The 22,990-nt window shown below is 42.6% G+C and overlaps 1 protein-coding gene across 4 annotated transcripts in view; it reads left to right on the forward strand.

The window, feature by feature from the left end:
* SMAD1 (SMAD family member 1) overlaps positions 1 to 22,990 on the forward strand; it is a 49,438-nt gene that overhangs the window by 11,449 nt on the left and 14,999 nt on the right. For 3 of the 4 annotated variants that reach the window (XM_064450273.1, XM_064450271.1, XM_064450270.1), the window contains exon 2: positions 11,185 to 11,805. In XM_064450273.1, the coding sequence (XP_064306343.1) occupies positions 11,406 to 11,805 (400 nt within the window). In that variant the 5' untranslated portion in view covers positions 11,185 to 11,405. Of the gene's footprint in view, positions 1 to 9,918; positions 10,115 to 11,184; positions 11,806 to 22,990 lie in introns of those variants that run through there. The other variant, XM_064450274.1, reaches the window with a different exon arrangement.

Below are 22,990 nucleotides of genomic sequence, written 5' to 3' on the forward strand. Positions count from 1 at the left end.
GCTCATGGTCAGACCTGAAGCATCTCCTGTGGTTTGTGAACTGGGAGCAGCTCAGAACTGGGAATGCTGGTGGCAGGCTGCTTTGTCTGAAGACTTGTATTTCTGAATATAGGCAGGTTTCCATCACACCTTTGCCTACCTTCTTGCCTCCCCTGACTTGGGACACGAGGGCTCTCCAGACCAGCCAGCACTCGGCGGGTCATTTGAGCCTAAAGGCTTGTTATCTCAGGAGCTGGGGAGTACTGGTTTCAGTCTCAGAATTAAAAGCATCTAGACTGTCAGCTTAAAGACAAGGAGTCCAAAATCTTTGTATGCTCTTTTACTGCACTAGCTTTCAGCCTAGAAGTAAGTAGTTTTGGAAAGCTGCAAGTCCTCGAAGTTAATTCTTACAGTCTCACTTTGTGACATATTCAGGGCTTGGAGTCCTCCTGCCCTCTGTACTAGCACAGCTATGACTGTTCAGTAGTAGGGAGCAGTGGAAAATTTGGGAAGCATTATGGCTGTTTTAGCTAGCCTGCTGCTGACCCTGCAGAGCATGTGGTGTTTGGGAAATACCGTGTTTTGGTGTCTCAGCTGTAAGGTTGCAGTACTGCAACTTTGCAAAACCTGAATTTTGAAACTTTAAACTGGTCTTGGAAAATTGTGCTGGAATGAATAATAAGATGCCTTAATTCCGTATGCAGAATCATATAAGCTCTGTTAATGAAAAAAGCTCGCAGATAAGGAAAGGGTACTGAGTAATTCTTCATGTGGCTTGATTCCTCTTCCAAAGTCATAAAAAGCTTACAGATAACCAGGGGATCAGATAGGTAGATTACAGCCATTTTCTCATGTTGTAAAATTTCCGTATTCCTGGTAAGCAATGTAGGAGGATATCTCCCACTTCCTTTCAAGCTATGCAGTTGCCAAGTGCTGTATGAACTATCAGTTCCTATCTGTGGGTTGAGGCCTTTGTACAAAACCCTCCAAAGCCTTGATCTCAGGAATATGAGAAAACAGTTTGACGTGAGATTCTGCAGATGTTCTGGCACAGGGCTGTGATGGCTGCTTTTGCCTCATCCCACAGTTTTTTGGATCTCTCTGAATCCTCACATACAGAGACACACTCATTTTGCACTTTTAGAAGGTGGAAGGTGTGCCTGCGACTCCTGGGTCTGTGCTCAGCCAGTCCTTGTCAGTAGTGGTTAGGAGGCTCTTCCGCTGGGTGCAACGAGTGCAGTAGCACCGGCACATGCCCCAGCCTCAGCCCCGGTGCCTTTGCCCTCTGGCCACTCGCTGCAGTGGTCATTGTTCTTGCTCAGGGCAAGCTGCCTCTGGCCAAGTGACTTACTGCCCTCTTCCTCCATGGCGTGGAGGCGTTGCTTGGGGTGATGACCCATGTTCTCACAGAGCTGTCTTGGTGCCATCCTGCCAGCAAACGTTTTGTGCCAGCGGTCACCGCTCCAGCTTTCTTAGTCTAATACTTGCCTCTCAATCCATAGCCTTCAAGGGTTTTGTTCTCCACTTAGGAGGAGAAGCTAAGGCTTGACATGAGGAAGTGGCTTGCCCAAAGGTAATGGGAGCTGTGTCTTCTGAGCAGCAGCCAGCGCTCTCTGTGACAGTGCTCCTCCTGCCAGTAAGGTTTTATGGGTATGGCAGGAAAAAATTGCTCTGATGGCCAATTCAGCTGCAGTCAGTAGACTTCTTTGGGTTAAAACGCTCCTGAGGAAAGAGCTTTTAGACTTCATTAGTGAACCAGCTGTCATCTGGAAGGTGGTTGGCCTCCAACCACTATAATGTGTGATCCCTGTTTTGTTCCAAGCGTGCCTGCCAGTTCAGGGGAAAGTGGGTGCTCCTAATGCCTGGTCTTCAGCTGAACCAAGAATTGTTCCTTGGTTCTATAGAGTAATCGTCTGGATGAAAACATTTGTACAAGTAAGAGACCATGTAAATGGTTCTGTAGTTGTGTGTCAATAGCTTTATTCTTCTACAAGTACAGTTTTTAGTGTTGGTTGTAGGATTACATTGGGGTGTAGCTGAAGGCCGTTCAAGTTTTTAGTGTAGGCAAGCTCAGACTTGTACCTCACGTGCTAGTAAAGGCCTTGACCAACATGGATCTGTGTTTGCTGGTGTATTTTAAATGCAAACCCAAAGTTTCCTTGACCTGATCTCAAGAGGATCTGTATAAATTTGTATTTGCCTGTAAACTGTAATCTTTTAAAGAGTCTAATTTTCTTGTGTGTAAGCTGAAGGGGCATCTCTAAACACTGATCTTGACTCCTTCCATTTGTAAAGGGTCTGGTGAGTTCAGGTGGCTTGACCAATACTGAGATACTGCCCGGGAGTATCTGCTGTGATGTGGTAGTGCAGCTGCTGCTCACTGTCCCGGGGACCAGGAGCAGACTGGGTTTCGTGTCATCTGATGTCCAGTCCTGGTTTTCAGAAGGCCACTAATGGCATGCCTTAATTAAACAATGTTTCATTGGAGGGTGGAAATCTGGCAAATCTTGATGTTTGTTTCTGGGTTGTATAAACTTGGCTTGGGAAGCTGCATCGTCTTTAAACACTTTCTCTGTCCAGAATGGTAGTTGTCAATCGCAGGCCACTTAACAAAATTTAACACAGATCTTTCGCTCTGCCTCTTGACATTTTAAAGACATGATGAAGATACAGTGTATTAAAGGTCATTTAAAGGCAAAAAATACCTCCTTAGTTTTTGCAAATAAGACAAAAAAGAGGAAAGTTAGAGGAATCCTTTTCAAAAAACTGTGCATCTCATGAAATGCATTGAAACGTCTTCAATATTGGCAAACTGAAGAGGCTATTCTTATTTTGAGTGTATAAGTGGTGGATGGGGACTAATCTATGAAAAGATTTTCATTATTTATTTTAGCTATGTTCCTTTTTTGGTTTAATTTTCATCATTTTATTCTGCTTTGCTGAAGCTTGACCTAATAATGCTTTTATTAGTGAATAAATAATTTTTCCGTCTTGGTTTTTGTTGTCTCTTGCTTTGGTGAAACATTCTGCTTTAAAGCTGAGGAACTTGAGCTGTAATTTAACATCTTTACCTAATCTCTGATAAATGAGGTCTGGGTCACAGTCTTTAGAAGTGGTTTAATGCGGCTGATGTAACTGTATTGGTGTATGTTCTTTGTAAAATGAATCACTTGTAGGAGCAATGGCTTGCATAAGCCATAAGCTGAGCATAACTGGAGTGCATTTGGTGGGGTTCCCCCCTTAAAAGTAGCCCGTTGTAGCACTACTCTGGCTGGGGCTGAAAAACCCCTTTCTAAATCTATGCAGTATGTGCTAGGCTGTGCCATTCTGCGAAGAGAAAGCACATCTTGCGGTTTATGAGCTTTACTCAAAAATTTTGATGCCTGAGTGGTGATGGGCATTTTTCTTTTTGTTTTCAAAGGTTTCCCTTTATGCTGCAAATGTATGTTTTAACTACTTAAAATAAAAAAAATTCCCTGAAAGTGACATGTCAGTAAATTTTCCCCATCTCACCTGTGAAGGAAGTTCCTCCCGCCCTGTGCTGATGAATTGGAGGGAAATGCTTTTTTCAGCTGATAAAAAGAAATAAAATTCCATGCCCTTCCCAAAGGAGGAATTCAACAATTGGACAAGTGGTGTGGGACCATGTGTTAGTTTGTAAAAGGATATAGTTTGTAAAGATGTTTCCTTTGATGCCTGTGATGAATATGGATGTGTTTCCGTTGGAGAGGGTTTTGATTAAATTATGCAATTAGAGCTGACCAGACAGATCTAAATATAGGAAGAGGTTTCAGTTATCCTGCCTTTGTGTGTATTAACACACCCACACAGATGTGTGTTTGTTATGGTTGTAAACAACACCTGTTTTCTAAAGACAGTTCAGAAAGTCAGGAAAGGGAATGGTCCTTGTGGAAAAAGGGAGTTTTATGATGAAAGGGGAAAAAAAAACCAACCCTGTTTTCCCCAGCTTTATGACCTTTTAAAAAGGGACTTCCAACTTTAATAGCTAGACTAGGCATGGCGTCTTTGTGGATATCCCATATTCACAAAGCCATAGCCAGTGCTCCAAACTGGTCTATAGGTTGTTCTGAATTTTTCAGGACTTGGCTTGTGTCATCTAATGGTGCTGACTGAGCTCCATGCCTGTTCTGTACTCCTGAGCACTCCTGGTGCCGGGTGGGACAATGTGTGGAGTTCATATATCTACCCCACAGCAGAAGTGAAGTGGATAAACCTTCCCCAAAGATCCACAATGAAATACCCACTGTGATGGCTGATAATTCATTCTCTCTCGATGACTGCTTGGATAATTTTTTTCTTTTGAAAGGTTTTTCTTGATTTGAGGATTTCTTTAAGAGGCCTTGAGCTTGAGAGAGTGTGAAAAAATGAAGAGCCTCCTCCTTTGTAGCATTTAGGAAAAAAACCCTCATGAACACCATCCTGGCAAGTTTTGTGGTTCACAGCACTCTATTCATCTTATAGGTTATTTTAGTGAAGTTTGTAGTTTTGTAATCCCATCTGCACCAGAGTTTTGACTGAATCATCAAATTACAGTTCCTTCCCGAGTTCAGTTAAAATATTAAGTTGAGGTTTTAGAGGTAAGCTTTGGTAATGCATCTGATTCAGTCCAACTGCTTGCTGACACCAGAAGGGATTTGTCCACACCTGGGCGTAGGTTTTCATGTGTCCTACTTGTCCTGACCCTGGTGCGCACCAGGCTTCTCCAGCGTCCTGACCAACTAACTTGGCAAATGTGGTGTTAGATTTTTTTCCTGTAGTCTTGGCAAGTCAAATCAGCATGGTGAGGAGACCAGCAGGCATTAAAGGAAGAGCTGACAGTTTGCAACTTCATGTAGTCTTATGCGCATATGAACATAGGAGTGAGTAAAATTCAGAAGTACAAACTAGAAATATACCATTATTTCTTGACTCTGGTTAAAACTGCATGATTTGAGGATTTGGTAATCATTTAAGAGGACGTACATGTTAGTGTTTCTTGTAAAGAGGGAGGAGGTGTGCTTTAATGAAGGTGAAGATAAGCCTTTTGCAAGATGTGGTGTTCAAATTTGTTTTCAGGCGTACAGTTTTTAATATGTCAAAATAGTTGCAAGGCATTGGGAGGAAGTGTTCTTTATCAGAAAAATGGCAGATTTAATTGTTGATGCATCTCTGTTAAAATTGGGAAAGCACCTTTGCCATTTCTTTAGCTTTTCTCACATCTGTGTATTTGCTTACAAAGACTTTTATGTCATTTTAGTTGGATTGTTACGCAGGATTCAGTTTCTAATATACATGGAAACCGCGTATTTTCTCTGGAGAAGCAACAGTGAAGTTATGTAAGTATTTCAAATCTAGTAACTTCAATTTGAGAAGGCAAAGTACAAATCCAGAAAACCTGTAAGAATTTCCTATTGTTTTACTCTTGTAATCATGATAATTGAGACTTCAAGGGCAAGGATCAGTGCCTTGTCTGCCAGAAGCTGGGTGGGTAGGCGAGTGGAAGAAAAGCTGTGGTTCACTGTAGAAGCTGGCTGGACACTGTGTACTTGGTTTGAGCTGTGGTGAGCATTGGGAAGGAGCTGGCAGATTTTGATAGTATAAGGTTATTTCTTCATGCTCTGGAGTAACTGAGCAGTGCGGGATTTGTTGTTCGGGTCACTGGTGCCCTCCCCCCTCCGTCAGTAAAGCGTGCATTGGCCCTACGGTCTCATTTTGAGCGAGTGGTGAATCTGCTCCTTGGTGCTGAGGTCACACTCGGAACTGATGGGTTTGATTATCAGATAAGTTAGAAGTTGTGCAAGTCCATCTTCTAAAGGCAAATATTACTGCTCTGTTGAGAACAGCTGGGTATTTCTTACAAGAAACTGTACGGGCTGCTGTTAGAGTTAGCTGGGGTGCAGTCAGCACTTGCTCTTTATGTGACGCTTTTGCTCACCTACCATCTATGAACTACAGGGGTGCACATAGGTATCTAAAAGGATTTTCTCTGTGGGCTGAACAAAGATTTATGGGAGATTTTCTTGGAAGGGCAATCCCTTGGCCAAACAGCGTGAGCAGTGGTCTTAGAGGAGGTTTCACAGACTGGGTGTTGTGGTCTGTCTCTCAGGATCCAAGACAGACTATTTTGCAGAACAGGCTGGAAGTGTCCTCCTTGCCCTCGCTGGGCCTAAATAAGGGAGTCTAATGCAGTGTCAGGAAAAAAAACTACCTACTCCTGTTAAGTATGTTGAAGTATTTTCAACACCAGTGTGCTTCTCTTTCCTTGAACAATATATGTGTCAGAAATTAACACAGGATTGCATATTTGTTTACCTGAATTCTTTCTACTGTGCCATGAAGGCATATAAAAGAGTTAAATTTTTTTGTCATTTTTCTCCTTGTCCTTCTCAGAAATACAAGGGAAGCCAAGTCAGGTTCTGTATAAACTCTCTAATGAGTTCTACAGCACTTTGAAATGAAACTTGCTTTCTTTTTGCATGTGTATTGTAATGCCACTGAGGCTTCTACGAGGTTTCCATGTGTTTTTCCAAGATGAGCAAGATCTGATCTGCTACCATAAGAAGGTGCAAAGAAAGAACTCTGATTAGAAACAGAGTAATTCAACAGAAAACTCTGGACTTTTTTGTTTTACAAGTCACATTGCTTGAAAAAGAAACGGAAACTTTTTGCAGCTTACTCCAAGAATAGGGAGCCAGAGGATGTTAGTGCACAATCTGTTGTAACAAATTCTAGCGTTACAGCTGCTTCGTCTGCATGCTTTTTAGTAAAACATGGAAATAGTTCTTGGAGGAGTATAATGACAGGTCCCTGGTTTCTATGCCAAAATCTGATCTTTTTTCTTTTTTTTTAAAAACTATATAAATATTGTACTGAGTACATGAGTTGCTGAAAAGCTGTGTCTTTCAGAGGAGGTAAATTACTAAATATATTTTAAAGAAGTAAATTAAACTCTCTCGGCTTGTTATTTCTTTATATTGTCAATAAGTAATGGAAGCTGGGAAGGGGTATGTCGAATAAAATAAGAAAAATTGAATTTTAAAAACGTAGTCAAAGACTAGACAGTTTTCTCCATTAACAATTATGTCGATCCTCTTCAGTGTGGTTCCTGCCCCTTTTTATGCCTAACTGTGCTGAGCATATATTAAAAATATTTGATAGGATTCTTTTTGCCTGCATCACTAAGTCTGTTGTACAAATAATGAAATTAGTAGAAGAGTTAGAGCTGCCTCTTGTTTGCTGAAACTTTGGCTAGGAGTAATTTCGCTTCCCCCCCCTCCACCCCCGGGAGAGGATCATCTAATTGTCCTAACCCTTTCTCCACCCACCAAAAAGAGTCATTCATGCAAAGTGGGACAGTTTCCTATGGGATCTCCTGTGGGAGTTTGAAAGCACTCTCATTGAATATTTTACTGTCTGCTTAGTGTTGCTGACAGAGTAACTATCTCTTCTTTGAGGGCTAGAAAAATAGAACTTCACTCTTAGGCATTTTGCCTAAATACCTTTGTTTAAATACAAGGCTGGCTAAACAGCCATATGTATAATGCTTGCTTTTTTTTATTATAGGCTTCTCACAAGCTGCGTGCAGGGCTGTATGTCAGTCCAAAGATCACACAACAGACAACAGCAGTGAAGAGGGACAAATAAAGTAGCATTGGGATTTAAAAGAATTTGGTTGATTCCAACTCACTCATCAGCAGACAGAACGCATAATAAAAAGTGCGTGTATTTTGATGTGTAAAGAGTGGCTGATAAGTGGGCAACAACTCAATTTCCTTTAAACTGATTCCAGGCTGCCTTTTGGAAAGTGTCCTGTTGTTTGGCCTAGGTTTCTGTTTCACCCGTACCTCGTGAATAAACATACCCTTCAAGGACTGGTGGTCACTCTGCTATTGGAAATACTAACTTCCATTTTCCCAGAAGCGTGCATGTGTTTGGGGAAGAAGGACACAGACTGTGTCATCTGCTGACTCGTGGTTTAATCTTTATTTTGCACTTCCAGCTGATAAGACCACTTTGTGCAAAAGTAATACAGGAAATGATGCACTGCAAAAACCAAGAGTGGCAGAAAGGGAAACGGAATGTACTGGCAAGGGCTCAGCGCTGCAGAGACACTCTCTGCTTCTTGGAAACCAAAAACTCCACCTACGCTGCCTCTCTCTCTATTTTTTTTTTTTCTTTCTTTCTTTAAGCTTAATGCCGGTATTGGAGCTTAGTGTGAGTAGTATACAGCAGCCTGTGGTTTTTCGCCCCCTTTACTTTATCTTGTGGCTTGCTCAGGGCTTGGAGTGTGCTTAGACTTTGTTCGGGCAGGCAGGACTTCAGCAGGAGTCCCTGGGCCGGAAGCTGTTGGCCGACTAGGTCCGTGTTACTTACAAGCATATCTACAAGTACCGTACCTAATGCTGCTCCTCCCACTCCCAGCCTATTTCTTGCTGCAGTTGTTGCTACAGAGGTGCCAGCTGTTACGATAATACCTTTGATTGCGATGGTGAAATATGTTTTGGAGTGTATGATTGTGGGAGTGTGTGTGTGGGGGTGTGTGTTTTGCAGGATTTGATCAAAAAACTTCAGAAAATCTGTTCCTATGGTCTGACTACTTGGGGCTGCATCTGAATGTCATCGTAGTCTTTGCAGAGCTTGTGTACTAGCTCATGTTAAAGTTATATTTTCAGGCACTGGTATAAATATACAGTCTTAATAGATGAGACTTTTTTTCTTTTTCACATAAGTTGGCCACTTATTTTTAAGGTAGCTTTGTGGAAGTGGGTCAGGCCTAGGTAGAACCATGTCTGCATTCATTGTCAATGTTGAAAGAAGTTTGGATCGAGATTTAGACTTCGTACTTTCTTTTTTTATTAGAACTTCAACTCAAGTCTTTTCAAAACATTTTTAAAATTTAATTCAAATGGATGTGAAGTAGAAAGCTTGACTTGATTACTTGGTGATATACCCCTGGAACTTGTAACTTTTGTGTGTGGAACTTGTATCTTTTGTTTGAAAGATGCGGAAAAGAGCTATTTAGAATATTGATTGAGGTGCAGACTATATATGAGTTGAGAATAACTCTGTTACTTACAAACATATTTGAAGCACATGTACTGGGGTTCTGGTAATATGCTTCTTAAATTAGCACAGCATTTTCATAGAGCATGTAAGGATAAAGTATACCTGGCGTACAGTCGGTGACAATAATGGAGTTTCAGTTAATTTTACAGTACAGCACATGCCCAGGTAACAAAATAAATTATTAAATTCTTAAATTTGCCCCAGGCTCATGCAAATCTTCCATTGCATAGACATTATTATTTCAAATACAGTTCTTAGCATAAAAGGAATGGGAAGTACCAGTACAAAATGCAGGTAGACATGGTCTGTGTCTTAGTCCATAATCATTATTCACATAAATGTAGTTTATGCATTCAGCCTAATAAAACTGGACCTTTGCAATTAGGTAATTTTTTTAGTGACAAATTAATTTGAATCAAGTGGATGGTTTTCAGCGTGAAGTACTTCAAGTATAGTGGTACACTATGAAGCCATTATAATGCGTGATAGTCAAGAGGGCAAGTGTGGCGTAGCATGTACAGTTTTAAGATCTGCAATCTTCTCTCAGTATAACGATGAAACTGCCTGAGGCAGGTGTGCTGACACCTATTCTGTGTGTGTATAGGTTGCTGGTTGGTTGGGGTTTTTTGTGTCTTTCTGACGGCGACAAAAACATTCATATCCTTTTCCCCTTCCCCCTTCCTCTGCAACCTGTTGGTATCCAGTCCAGGATACGTTTCCTGTCTGTCTTCATGCTCTGTTTGAAAATCAGTGGTTTAGTACTCTTTGTCTCCTTTTCCCCTCCCTGCCAGTGCAGGGTCTCTTGTACTTCCTCTAGCAGACTCTAATGCCTGCTCCCAGCCCGGGCAAGTACGAAGCTTGCTGCTCACAGCAGGGGCTTCTTCCTATGCGGAGTTCCTCCCCCTCTTCACCCATTGCTTCAGCCCGGTTCCATGTCTCCCAGTTCGAGGACCACAGTGCCGTCTAAAATTCTCTTATCAGGACTTCCTCCTCCTTCCCACTACTTCATGTGTCCTTTAGTACATCAGGCATGCATCGCAACGGGAACAGTCAAGATGTAATCAGTGAAGTAAGTTCATAATACCTTTCCCTTGCAGTCTGCTTATGAGCTTTTGGTGGGGTGGGGAGATGGAGTTTTCTTTCTCATGTGAGATGACTGAGGGCAAAGATCTTTCTCGCTTCCTTTCTTCTTTTTTGGTTTGTTCCTCAAAGTAAGGCAGAGGTGAAGCTGAACTGTTTTTGTTTCAGATTGTGGTACGCATAAGTCTTGTGCAGTAATTTTTTGAGCTGCATCACTGGCAGTTTGGAGAGGGCTGGGTAGCACAGTGCTGTTGGGGCATATTGCTTCCAGCTGCTCTTGCAAATAAAAAGTGCTAGTGATCTTGCACTGGTTCCTTGGGATGTTTTGCTAGTTGAGGTTGCAACAGCTAATAGTCAGAGGGGAGTGCTCTTCACACTGAGCAGTGACAAATGAAGTCTGAGGGACTGTTTTAGGCTAGATTTAATGTGAACTACGTTTCTCTACGTAGGACCCTTGGTCTTTTGCAGAGTATGTGTGGGAATACAGCCATGTCCTCTTGTGTTTTGTCTTTTTCTGTTGAGCTTCTTCTCATGGTACTAACTGAGGCCATGCTTGGGCACCGAGCAGAAGCATTGTTTGAAGTTCGCAGTTGCGGTTATTGTCCCCCTTGCTGCGTGGCACAAAAAAGTCACTGAGGCCACACAGCAAATTGGGTGAGGGAACTGAGCTGATGGGGAATTGTCCCATCACCTACCTCTACCTTTCCCTCTCCTCCCACCCTCCCCAACCTCTCTTGGTTTTGTTTATGCTGTGTGCCATTACTTTCCAGGATGATCACCCCATTTATTCAGGGCTATTTTAGGGAGAGGAATATACAGTATTCAGCAGCAGGCCCTGCTGCTTAAATGCCTTTGTCAGATGTGCTTTGAGTCCAGTTCTGGAGGTTGTCCACACCTTCGCTTTTTTGGGTTGGGGTTTGTTTTTTTTTTTTGGTGGTTGGTTGGTTTTTGGTCACACCACTCTTGTGGGTTGGGAAGGTTAACTGCTGTATGTTAATTTAAAATGTAAGATCCTTTTTTTTTTTTTTTTTTTTCTCTCCCTCTAATATTCTTCTGCAGGTTCTTGGCCAGAAGGGTTTAGAATGAGAAGTTCGCGTCTGTCAAGGGGGGATGTCAGCACTGCCTTCCTGGGACTGGAGGACTGAAAAAGAGAAAGGACCAGAATTATTTGATACAGGCTGCTTTTGACTACTGACACAATCTGCTGTACCCTGGTGGTGGTGGAAGAACAGGACAGTCTCTCCAGCTTGGTTCTGTGATATTGCCACAGTGAGGTCACCATGAATGTGACAAGTTTATTCTCCTTCACCAGCCCAGCAGTGAAAAGGCTGTTGGGATGGAAGCAGGGGGACGAAGAAGAAAAATGGGCAGAGAAGGCTGTTGATGCATTAGTGAAAAAACTGAAGAAGAAAAAAGGTGCTATGGAAGAGCTGGAAAAAGCATTAAGCTGTCCTGGTCAGCCCAGCAACTGTGTCACAATTCCTCGTTCCTTGGACGGCAGGCTTCAGGTTTCGCACCGGAAAGGGCTACCACATGTAATTTACTGTAGAGTGTGGCGCTGGCCAGACCTGCAGAGCCATCATGAACTGAAACCACTGGAATGCTGTGAGTTTCCCTTTGGTTCAAAACAGAAAGAAGTTTGCATCAATCCCTACCACTACAAGCGTGTAGAGAGTCCTGGTAGGTCCTTCCTTGTTTGTACCTTTACACCTTATCTGAACAATGCAAAGTATGGCAATTAATCATCTGACTTGTCAGTTTAAATAAGCAAAAGTGGCTGTTCGCACATGTCAGATTCTTCTTCTGCAACCTATCTGGATGTAAGTATTAATAAGCAGTTCTCCCTTTCACATGGTGAATGCTTCACTTGTGTAGATGTTTTATCACTATGCCTCTCTATAGTCTTAGTACATGCCTTAAGCTGCTGGACCTGGTGTCACCTGGTTTTGCTGGTGACCACTTTCCCTCAATTAATTTGTTTTTTATTGAATTGTGCCAATCAGTGAATCTGTATGAAACATTGCAAGCTAATGTAAAGAGTTATTGCAGTCTGTGCATGAAAACCATTCTGACATGTTGCGGCAGTGGTATTATTATTATTACTTCCAAATCATTATTTCACTTCTGTCACTTTTGTTTCCTCATCCCCCAGAAGATAGTACTGTCTTTAGGATCTCCCACAATTTTGGTCTTTTGAAAAGACTGTGATTTTAGACAGCAGAATATAATCCCCTCAGCTTAAAGTTTTGATAGCACTGTTTGGTTGTACAAGACACATTACTGTCAGCTGTTCTGTAGGCACCGTTTGCTTACCGGTTACCCACTTCCCCACTTCTTTTTTTTAAGGTGCAACCAGCTTTCTCTGTCTCCTCTTCAGAGGCCAAACCTCTTTGTGATAAATCTGTGCTTAATCTTACTTATGCAAGTTTATTATCAGGGAATATTTCCAGGGACTAAGATGAAATGTGCTTGAACATACCTACACTAGTCTCCAGCTACTTGTGAGGTTGTACAGGGACATCTGCAAAAATGCACTGCAGATGTGAGTGGACTTCCCTGATTTAAATTTGGGAAGTCCATCTGTGTTAGGCATTTCATAAACTGTGAAGCTGTCTCTGCAGAGTGGCATGGACACCTTAAGAACTACAGTGGAAATAAGGTTGTTGCAAGATTGCTTTGCTGTGGACGGAAATTGCATTTGTCTTGGATCTGCAACACATAATGCATATCTAGATGTTAAATATTTCCCTTTGGTATGTTAGTATTCAGTTGGAAATCATGTGAGTGGCAGAGATAATACCCATAATGTATGTAGTTATGCAGCAGAAGCTTGAACAAAGGTACTTTGCACTGGGAAAAAGTTATTAAAAAATTAATTTTTAAAAAAATGTTAAAATTTTTAACAAATCCATGTTAAGCAGAAGTGGGGTAGTAAAATAGTCATGCCTTGTACTGCTAGCTGTCTGCATACGTCTGCGCTAGTTGCTTGTATTCAGTATTGAAAAATACTGAAAAATAAGATTCCTGAAAGACATCTGTTTCCATCAGATTGAACAACAGTTGGGCTCTTACTGTTACTGTAATGTCAAATGACATGTTCTAACTCATTTTGCTTTAATCTTGGAAACAACTACAGAGTTTGAGAATGATTTGGACCATTTATACCATATTTAAAAATAAGTATTTGTAAATGTCCTCTCACTTCAATGAGATATGCAAGATAAAAATAGAATAAAACTTTTAAAAGGTGTCTAACTAAAATGTGCATTTTAGCTGAGTGCTCCTAAGTAGTTTAAGTGGTTGGAAAGCTGGGGTTGGGTGTTAAGTCATCTTATAAATTTTGTATTTGGGAAATGAAGCAAGAAGTTATTAACTGTAAGCCTGAATTCTGGCTTGCTTTCTAATTGTTTTTGGAGGAGATAAAAATCTCTGCATTTATGTAGCTACAGAATTTTTGCTGGAAAAAAATCCAAACAAGTAACTTAATGAAGTTGGAGATGGTAGAAATAAAATGCTTCCCTTTCTGTCCGGAGAGTACCCTGCTTCAGGAAAAACTAGATATTCTTGGTCAGGTGCCTAACAGGCAACTGGGCAGCGTTCTCGTAAGTGTTAGGGCTGTAGTCAGTTTGACAGAGCTGACAGAAGTGTTCAGTCTTTCACAAGCTCCATGTGCTGCTCTAGCCACTTAAAATATTCCGGAGGTTGCTGCTGACCAGGAGCTAGGGTTCACTTCTGCTGAGGTGCTCTGCTAAATGAGTGTCTGGAGGTACAATGTTACGTGCATGGTGAAGTTACACCGTGAAGTTCTAACAGCTCGACAAAGTGCGAGAGCGGGGTTGAAGCCCACTGTGGTTTTACTGAGGTCCCTGGCTGGGTATGTAAAGGAGGGGGGTTTTATATTTAGTCAGCTACAGATCTGCTGTTGTTTTGAGGGATATTGCATGGAGATGAGTGGGAAAACGAGGCTTTTGGAAACAGGTGGTAGCTGAACTCCTGTTTGGCTTGGAGAGCTGTGCTTCATAACTTATGACTTCTTTTTTCCTGTCCCTTCCTTGTTCTTGCTGTCCTCCAAGCATCATCTTTATCTTCATTTCCTGACAGTCACTCCCAAATTCTGCTAACTGTTTTTTCCCATTTCTGCCAGGACATTAAAACACTATTATTGCCGCATAAGTGCTTACGCTTTGAGATTAATGGGTAGTGGGAATTCATGCATGAGTCACTGTTTCCAACAGCCTATCGACTTGAGCAGGTATCAGGGTTTGTGTTTCCAAGGCTATCATCGCAGCCGGGAGGGTTAGAAGAGTACTCTCTTGACAAAACAAAATTGGAAGCTCAGGTTGTGTACGGTGTGCATTTTGTGTGCAAGGTGCGTAGCAAAACTCTGGCTCTGCTTCACAGTGTGGTTGGTATTTAACTGCTTTGTGCAGATCCAGTTAGTGGAGAGCTGAAGTGTATGGTGCATGTGTAGGATGGCACCTATATGTTCACTCTTCTGCTGGCTGTCTTGTGATTTGTTTTTGTTTTGTAAGTTTTGAGGAACAGATTAGCGGTAAATCCTCAAATATGTAAAATCAGGTAATGCTCTTTGTTGGGAAATTAGTGCTGTGGATGCGTCTCAGTTTTCATGGTGCCAGAGGGATGCGTGGATTTTCTACCTTGATAACCGTATTCCATCCTTGCTGTTTAGCTTGAGAAGATAAGCTTGGAAAACATGAGAATCGGCACGCTGTGGTGTGTCTGCCAGCTGCAAAGCTACACCTGAATCCAAATAAGATTTTTCTGTTAGCCAGGCTAGATAGGAAAGGCTTGTAAACAGTCAAGAGGAGGTGGAAAACTATCAGCAGCCTCAAACAGGGAGCCTCCCAGGTGTCCCTGAGCGCAGGCTGTGCTGCTGCCCCAGCACAATGAAGGGAACGTGGCATCTGGCAGGCACGTAGGTGTGACGTGGTCGTACCATATTCGTGCCTAACCTGACCCAGACGCTCTGGGCAGGCACAGGTGCCTATCTGATCCTGCGGCGAGTCAATCAAGAAACTGAACAGACAGAAAACTGCTTTTTCGCATGGCTAGCTTGGCAAGCTCGGTGCCCTCAGCTAACTAGCTGCAAAGTCAGATGGGGGCAAGGCAGCATCGGGGCAGGGGGTGTAGGCGAGGAAGGGTGGCCTTGTGACAGTGTGACACTTGGTCAGCCTGGTATCAGCAAGCTTCCCCCCGGGTGATGGAGACCCGGTCCATGGCAGGGTGCATAAACAGCTCCTGCTCTCTGTGTTGGGCCAGCACAGCTGTTTGTGTGGCCTTGTGCTGAACCAGATCACAGTCACTTTTTCCCCTCTCCTGCTGTGCTATGTTCCAGGCTGATCAGAGCAGTGCTGGGGCTCTCCTTGTGGTTGTGGGAACATCTGTACCAACACAGCCGTGTGGACGGCATGTAGGAAGGAGTGGAGATGGTGGGAAATGAGAGGAGAAAGTAGAAGCTGTTTTGTTGCTGGGGATGGGAATACAACCTTGTTCTCCACCGCCAGGAAGAAATACCTCCTCGAGATGTGTTACAGTAGCCCACTGCTGCTCTTTCATATGTCTATGTGCAGAATTATTTCTGGTGCAGGGTAGTTAATGGCCATCAAATTTCTCCCTTGGCAAGGCAAAGCAAAGCTTTTAATTAAGGAGGGCAGGGTCTGAACTTGATGCCTTTTAAAAACTGGCACACTCAGCTGAACTGGTGTGCTCACTTGGCTGAATCTGCTTTTTCGCCTCAGTTTTATTTTTTGGTTTAGAGATATCAGGAAATCAGGCTTATACCTGGTTTGGGACTATCCTTAAGTATGATCAAGACTTGAGAAGTAATGAGGTGTAGAGCATATGTAGAGGCTGTGAGGAAAAAGTGAACACTATGTTCCTCATCTCTTTCTGAAAATGCCACAAATGACCTCTCAGGTTTTGCGGGAGGATGTGTGAAATGGCATTTGGAAGTGCCCCCTTGCCACCTTTTATTCCTTTGATTTCTATGGAGATGCAGCCTCTGTTGCTTGCCTCTCTCCTCACTTACGTCAATGGGATCAGGTGAAAGATGTCATCCAGAATTTAGGGGAAAACAAATTTCTCTTTTTAAGCCTGGGTCCCCTGTGCTCTTACAGCAAAACAAAAGGAATGGGACAGGGAGCAGGATGAAGAGGTGCTTGAATTGACACTGCTATTAAAAAAATAATAATAAATCACACCTCTAATGTGGTTTTAGGGGAGGATGTTTAGTTCTTTTGCCTTAGCTGAAGGAAAGGAAGATGAAGAAACTGAATGTTCCATTTTCTTAAAAGTACTACTGAGCACTAGCTCTCGGTTCCATCTGATGCAGAATTGTGTTAGTTTGCCTCTACTAAGCATCCCAGCTCATCAGCCTGCTAGGTTAAAGAGGATTTGAGTTTATAGTAGGTTACAAAGGACACAAAAGGGGAATTAACTTCTCTTTTATGCTTCATGCGCAGAAGTGGTTGGAGGTACAGAGTATTGCTGTGAATGGTAACTTCCTGCCAAGCAACTGAGTGCTGTCTTCTCCTGAGAGTCCAGAATTCGCTGATACCTCCTCAGGGGTCAGGCTTGGGAGAAACCTACTCTTGACTGATCTGAGTGAGCTTAAACCTGCCTTGGGAAATGCAGTTGTTAACTGTTGGGAGGTGTAAGCACAGCGGAGCATCACTAAGAAGCATGCAAGGCCAGGGGCTACTAAAACCAGTCAGTCCAGAAGCTGTTGACCTGTCCTCTGAAATATTCTAGGTGCATGGATCAGCCCATTAGCACAGCTACTTGGAGGCAGAAAATAACTACACTAGCACAAGGTTTTTTTTGCAATTACCAATAAAGCCTAGATAAAAAAGGCTGGATGTTTTTCCTCTGTTAAGTTTTCTTCTTCGGAGAGCTGCAGTCTGCTCTCTGTCAAGGGGCTTTATGAAGCTGATGGTGCCCATGTAACACCCGAATCGGGGAATGAGCAGCAGTTGCTTTTTCGTGACGTGGACAAATACATTGTCAGAATGGCTGAATTTTCAGTTCTGCCTAAAGATCATGATATTCCTTTCCATTATAACCATGAATTCAAAGTGGATGTCTGCTTCAGCAAGCTTGTTTTTGGCAAGAAACGTTTTACCTAAGCATACAGCTGCTTTTTGCCACAAGAACAGGCCAGGTCCCCAGGCTCTCAGGAGAGCGGTAGGTGTGTCGTGCTGTTTTTGCTCCTGGCGTGGACTCCTTACATATGACTTTTAACTTGATTGTTTTCATATTTGTCTTTGATCTCCTCTGCTGTTTGCTCTCAGTGAGTCTCCATAAGGCTGCACACCTCCTGCAGGCACCAGGGGTGCAGAAAGAAACTTGAAATAATGAAAATCCTGGATAAGGCAGGTTTAGACTCACATGATCCTGGAAGTAAATGCTCCTTGAATGCTCCCCTGTACAGTGCTGCAGCTTTGGCCCCGAGTGAAAGAAAAATAAGGCACGTTTAAAGGAGCTTTTTAATGCCATTTGAAATAACACAGATGTTCGCTTGTGTATATTGGTCTGGTCATGCTTGTGAGCTCTCTCTCTCTAAGTACTTCATGAAATAATGACATGGGTCAGTTAGTCATCCCTGTCTCACCCCCCTGTACTCAACTGGCCTAGGATCACTATATAGAAAATTAATATTCCCAAACTGTTTCTAGAAAGGGTTAGACTGAGAAGAGGATCTTTAAAAACCTGTCACGGCGTACTCGCCCTGCGCTTCAAACCTGACGCTGCCTGTTGCAGTGCTCGCCTGTCGGATCACTAATGCCGCTTTCGGCAAGTGGCAGGGTTCAAACGCAGCTCCTTGGACTGTCAGATTGGCAGGTGCCACAAGTCTGTCTGGATCAAATTTGGAGCCAGGAGAGAAAAGTTGGGAGTAAGTGCTTGAGTCCCTTTAGGACTGTGAGCTTGCCTGGCTGGGCTTTTTGGGGTCCCAGGGCTTGCTTGGTGGCTCCCACTCCCCAGCACCGGGGAGAATGGGGGTCGGCGTGAGAGCCTCTGTGCAGTTTCTGACCAGATGGAAGAGCTTTGATGGCCAGGGCTGGAGGGAACCCAGCGGAGCAGCTGCCAGCGCGACTCCCACAGCACCAGGCCTGGCAAAGGATAATGCCGGCAGCGCCAGGCGTTGGAGGGAGGGGGAGAGGGGCCAGGGGAGCGAAGGGGAAAGAGACGCTGCTCCGGGGGACGTAAGGGAGGGGAAAATCAGTGCGTCCCTTCGCCGTTAATATGTAGAACCACGTTAGAAAAATCCTTGTTCCTGTGTGATTTCTGTAGCAGGATTTCTGCCCCTCCGCAGGCTGGGGGTGTGGGAGCAGAGTGTGTCGTTGCTGAGAAGTTTTTCTGTATTGCCGTGTAACGCCGCTGTTGGATGTAACTTTAAAAATAGCATGCTACAACAGGTGGGCACAATCATAGGATGGTTCCCCAAAATAGCAAGCAACTGTCAGTTTGCTTGGCAAGAAGTATAAAACTTCCTTCATTTCAGTTTTGCAGAATTCTGCTCTAAAATTCCCCACCAGATCTGTGGGAGAGGAATTGAAATAGGGAGGCAGAAAGGAGGGAATAGTCTAACAGCAGGGTTTTCCTTGTCTAACCTTGCCACGTGTCAGAAAAATGAGCTGCAATAAAGGGATAAAAGTTGTCAAGAAGGATATGTTTGTCTCTTTTTTTTTCTTTCTTTAAAATTAACCAGATTCAGATGTTTTTTCTGACTTAAAAGACCGGGCTTCCAAGTTTTAACCTACTCAGTAGGACGGTGACTGTGGCTTTCATACACATAATTTGAACTCTGGTCTGTGTAAATGTCTGAGTTAATATACACTATCACACTGTAACTTCCTCTTGTATCAGGACTGCTTTTCCCCCAAATCCGCTTTCAAGAACTCCTTCACTAATGTGCATACAATTAGTATTAAATTCTGAAATTGGCCTTGACAAATGTCAATTTAATCAAAATGTTAGCTTATCAGAGCATCCGCAAATAAAATCTAATGTTAGCTGAATATTGTAATGCAGGAAATGTACTAATATTACTCACCAAATGCATTTAGACCAGATGTCTGATGTAAAAGTAAAGTCAGTAAAGCAACAACTGCCTTGCCTTTTTTTTTCTTGTTTGTTTGTTTTGAAAATACAGTCTTTGGTTGTAACTATGTAAAATGGCAAATCAAGCTATGGCGTCTACTGAAACTGTGCAAAATAAAAGTAAGACTTGAGAAAACAAGAGACCTCTCAGCTTTCTCCCAGAATAGAAAGTCTGGCATGTTTGTCCATCTGTCACCCAAAACGGGCTGCTGAATAGCTATTATTGAGCCTTTTCACTTGCAATTACTATAACATAGGTTTGGAGGAAAAGTCTAAAAGGCTGGCATTTCTGCTTTTGAGAAAGCAGTAAAGCAAAGCTGTGCTACCACAGCCAATAGCACAGCCTTGCTTAAGCGAGGTGGTATTGGAACAACATAAAGTAGCTAGATCCTCAGAGATTGCTTTTGCCACAACACTATTAATTTCTTTTTTTAACCAAGAGTAAACTCTCTCCTAAGCGTAGACATGTAAGTGTCTTTGTATGTGAGAACTTGTCCGCTGGTCAAAGAATATTCAGTTTTGCCAGGTCTTGTTTTAGGCAACACGGGAAAAGCTAATGACATTAAAACGTTTGTTTCTACTTGGTGTTTTATTGTTTACAAGCAAAATCTTGGCAGGACCTTTCAGTCAGCATGCTTCAGTGACTCTCTAATGCTACAGCCAGCAAGCATAACTAAGCGCATTCAGCTGAGCATACGTCGGTACCTGCTCTGTTCCCACCGTGGGACTGGACTGCTCACCAGGGTGCCACAGCCAGCTTCGGCTACTGTGGCCTCAAAGGCAGGAAATTAAGCTAGGAGCCTTTAGGAGGGTTGAAATTTGTTAGTTTAACACTGCTGCTGTGTTTTGGGTTTTTGTTGTTTGGGGTTTTTTTTTCTTCTCCTAACTATTCGTTTTTCTTACAACTTTGTCTTTGCAGGATTTTCTATCTAGAGCATGGAGTACAAACCACAAGTTCTTCCCCCTGCCCCACGTTTTCATACCCATTTCCAGATAGCACAGACTGATGTGTGAGGATTTTCCTCCTTCCCACCCACAGTTCTATTTTTCTGGCAAAATATAAGTGGCTTTGCATAAATTCGTAGGAAAATGCATGTTGGAAATTAAAGTGCACTGTCTAATGATAGTGCTCTCACGTGTTCATTAGGGCTGAGGGCCCTGTTGTGGTATAAGTCTGTACAAACGTTTCTACAGAATATACGTTGACCAAGTTGTCATGATTCTTAAGAGCAGAAAGTACAGCAGCAATTGCTCATCTTTTTCTTTATTTTAATTTTTTATATTATAAAGCTCACAGAAGTAATAGAATCTACTTTGGCAAGGAAAGATGATCAATGTCTGCTTTCATACATACAGCCCCTTGTTGTATTTCATTATTTCATCTTTCAGTTTCCAGACATGGACAGAGAGGTGCCTACCCAAATCTTCATGTAACGTGCAAAGAGGGAAAAAACTAGCTGTCATCTGGGCTTGTCTAAGACAACTGAGACCCATCTGGATAGCAAATATGCTTCTTTGAAAGTACAGCAGGTCCTTTGGCTTGGATTAGTTGTTTGTTTTTTTTTTTTTTAATAGGGGAACTTAAAAAAAAGGTTTTATTCATAAATTGGAGTCTTTCTGTGTTTGCTAAAATAGTTATCTCTGGAATGTGAAAATAGAACAAAAAAGCCCTAGGAAAATCTTTATTCTAGGACAGCACACCTGTTAGTTTTCTGAAGAACAGGGTGACATGCTGGAGATACAAAGAGTAGAGATTAGCTTTCTTCAAAGGCCACCAATACATTTTCATAAAAGCATTTCTTTCTTGGTGTGGTTAGTTGGAACATTTATCTAAACAGCCAGGCTGTCTTTGGTCTATCTTCTGTATTTTAGGCATTCTTGGCTCTTAGATGAAATAGCCCTGTGGGTGCAATTGCCCTGTAGCTGTAATTCCTTTAATACAACTCTACTTGTTTGGTGCGGGCATACTCTGGGAATTATTTGCATCGTAGAAACAAGCTACCCAGTTCCCAGGCTGTCTTGACAGATACAAGATCTCTTCTTAGCTACAGTTCCACAAATATATCCAGCCTGGCTTCCAGGTGGTTTATCTTCCTCTTCAACCATTACTAGTAGCATCACTGCTATTAGTCGTGTATTAACTCTCAACTCCAGGTCCGCATTGACTCCAAATCTTGGAGAAAAGTTTAGCCATAGTATAGCCTATAAAACCTTTTAATCTGGTGTTTGAGAAAGTACAGGCATCAAGCTGTCAGATGACTTGTGGTTCTACACCGTTAACTGGTTTTAACCATTTTAATGAGGTTGAATTTGCAAATCTGTTGCAGTAGCTGTTTAAGACAACAGTGTATTTAGTAGTATGTTTCCTTTAAATATATGCATCCCTGCTGAATTGAAACAATGATAATTTTAAAAGAACCTTATCTTCTATTTTTTGTATCTGTGTTCCCTTCTGCTGAAGAAAGTAAAGGGGAAGGGAGAAATTCTTTCTGCAAATTGTTAGAGCAGCGTCCCGCGGAGATCCGCACAGCAAAGATGCGCGCTGGTTCATTATTTTATAGCAACAGGTGTGCTGGCTTAGCATAGAATAACTCTCTCATGCTTTCTCCCCTTCAGTTATACCTCTTCCTGGAGCTGGCAGCTGCAACAGAGATCAGCCTCCTCCCCTGCTGTACTGAGCCTCAGTAATTTGTTATTCCATATGGTTGAGGTCTGCAACCTGACCAGAAGCTCAGCGCCTTACACAGGGGTGAGGGGAGCAAGAAGGGTATGCATCCCCCTTTATGTTTTGAACTCCTGGCATCCTTCCATGCTTGCGAAGGGCCCAGTCCCTGCTCATGTCTTGACTCCTGAGTGAACAGCATTCAGATTAAGTCCTCTGTGACTCTGGTAGGAGCAGCTATAGCCCACAAAAAAGCCCACGAGCTGCAGAGGTATCAAGTTATAGCAGTGAGTGACTGTCTTGGAGTTGGACTAATTGGAGTGCTGTAGTCTCTGTCCCACCTGACATGGCCTTTCAGGGTTTTTCTTCCTCATTTAAGGTTGTATGCATGCAGGGAGGATGTGTATTAGGGGCAGCACTCAAAGTAAATTCTGCAGTGATTTTTTTTTTGTGACCATTTGTGCTGTATCAGTACCAGTTGTATTCTTTTTCCCCTTTCCCCGTTTTCTGTGTGCTTTTTGAAGAAGCTGGTATTTAATCATGTTGGACAAAAAATATAGGCTTGTGTGAGGGAAAGCTGGGAAGAGGAGGCTTGTTCTTATCTCGAGTCCTAAACCTCACCAGTGGATCTGCCCAACAGGAGGAAACGTGCATATACCTTGGGAAAAATCTGGCGCTGCTTTATTTTAATTACAGAAAACATACAGAAAATATCCTGTTCTGCTATTTTAAAATGCTATAAATTGTGTGGCTTCCTGTGATGTCATGTGTGTCATTGTTTAATGTGAAGTAGGGGATGGGAAAGGTAGGTGATGTGCTTTCTGCACAAATGAACTTCAGGAAAGTTAATGGTTTGACCTTCATCCATAGGAAGGGGAGAGATAGGAAAGCTGTGTTTTTAATGCTTGAAAAAGTAAGGAAGACTCATAAAGACAGGAAAGGGAAGATACTTTTTAACACATGATCTCATTGTTACTTTTTTTCACTTGGTAATTTATTAGCCCAGCAAATGTTGGCTATGACAGTTAAATAGTGCTTGACCTCACTGCAGAAGGACTGCTAAGTTTAACAGAACAAGCGTAA

This window comes from Phalacrocorax carbo, chromosome 4 (genome assembly GCF_963921805.1).
Source record: "Phalacrocorax carbo chromosome 4, bPhaCar2.1, whole genome shotgun sequence".
In the NCBI taxonomy this organism is placed as follows: domain Eukaryota; kingdom Metazoa; phylum Chordata; class Aves; order Suliformes; family Phalacrocoracidae; genus Phalacrocorax; species Phalacrocorax carbo.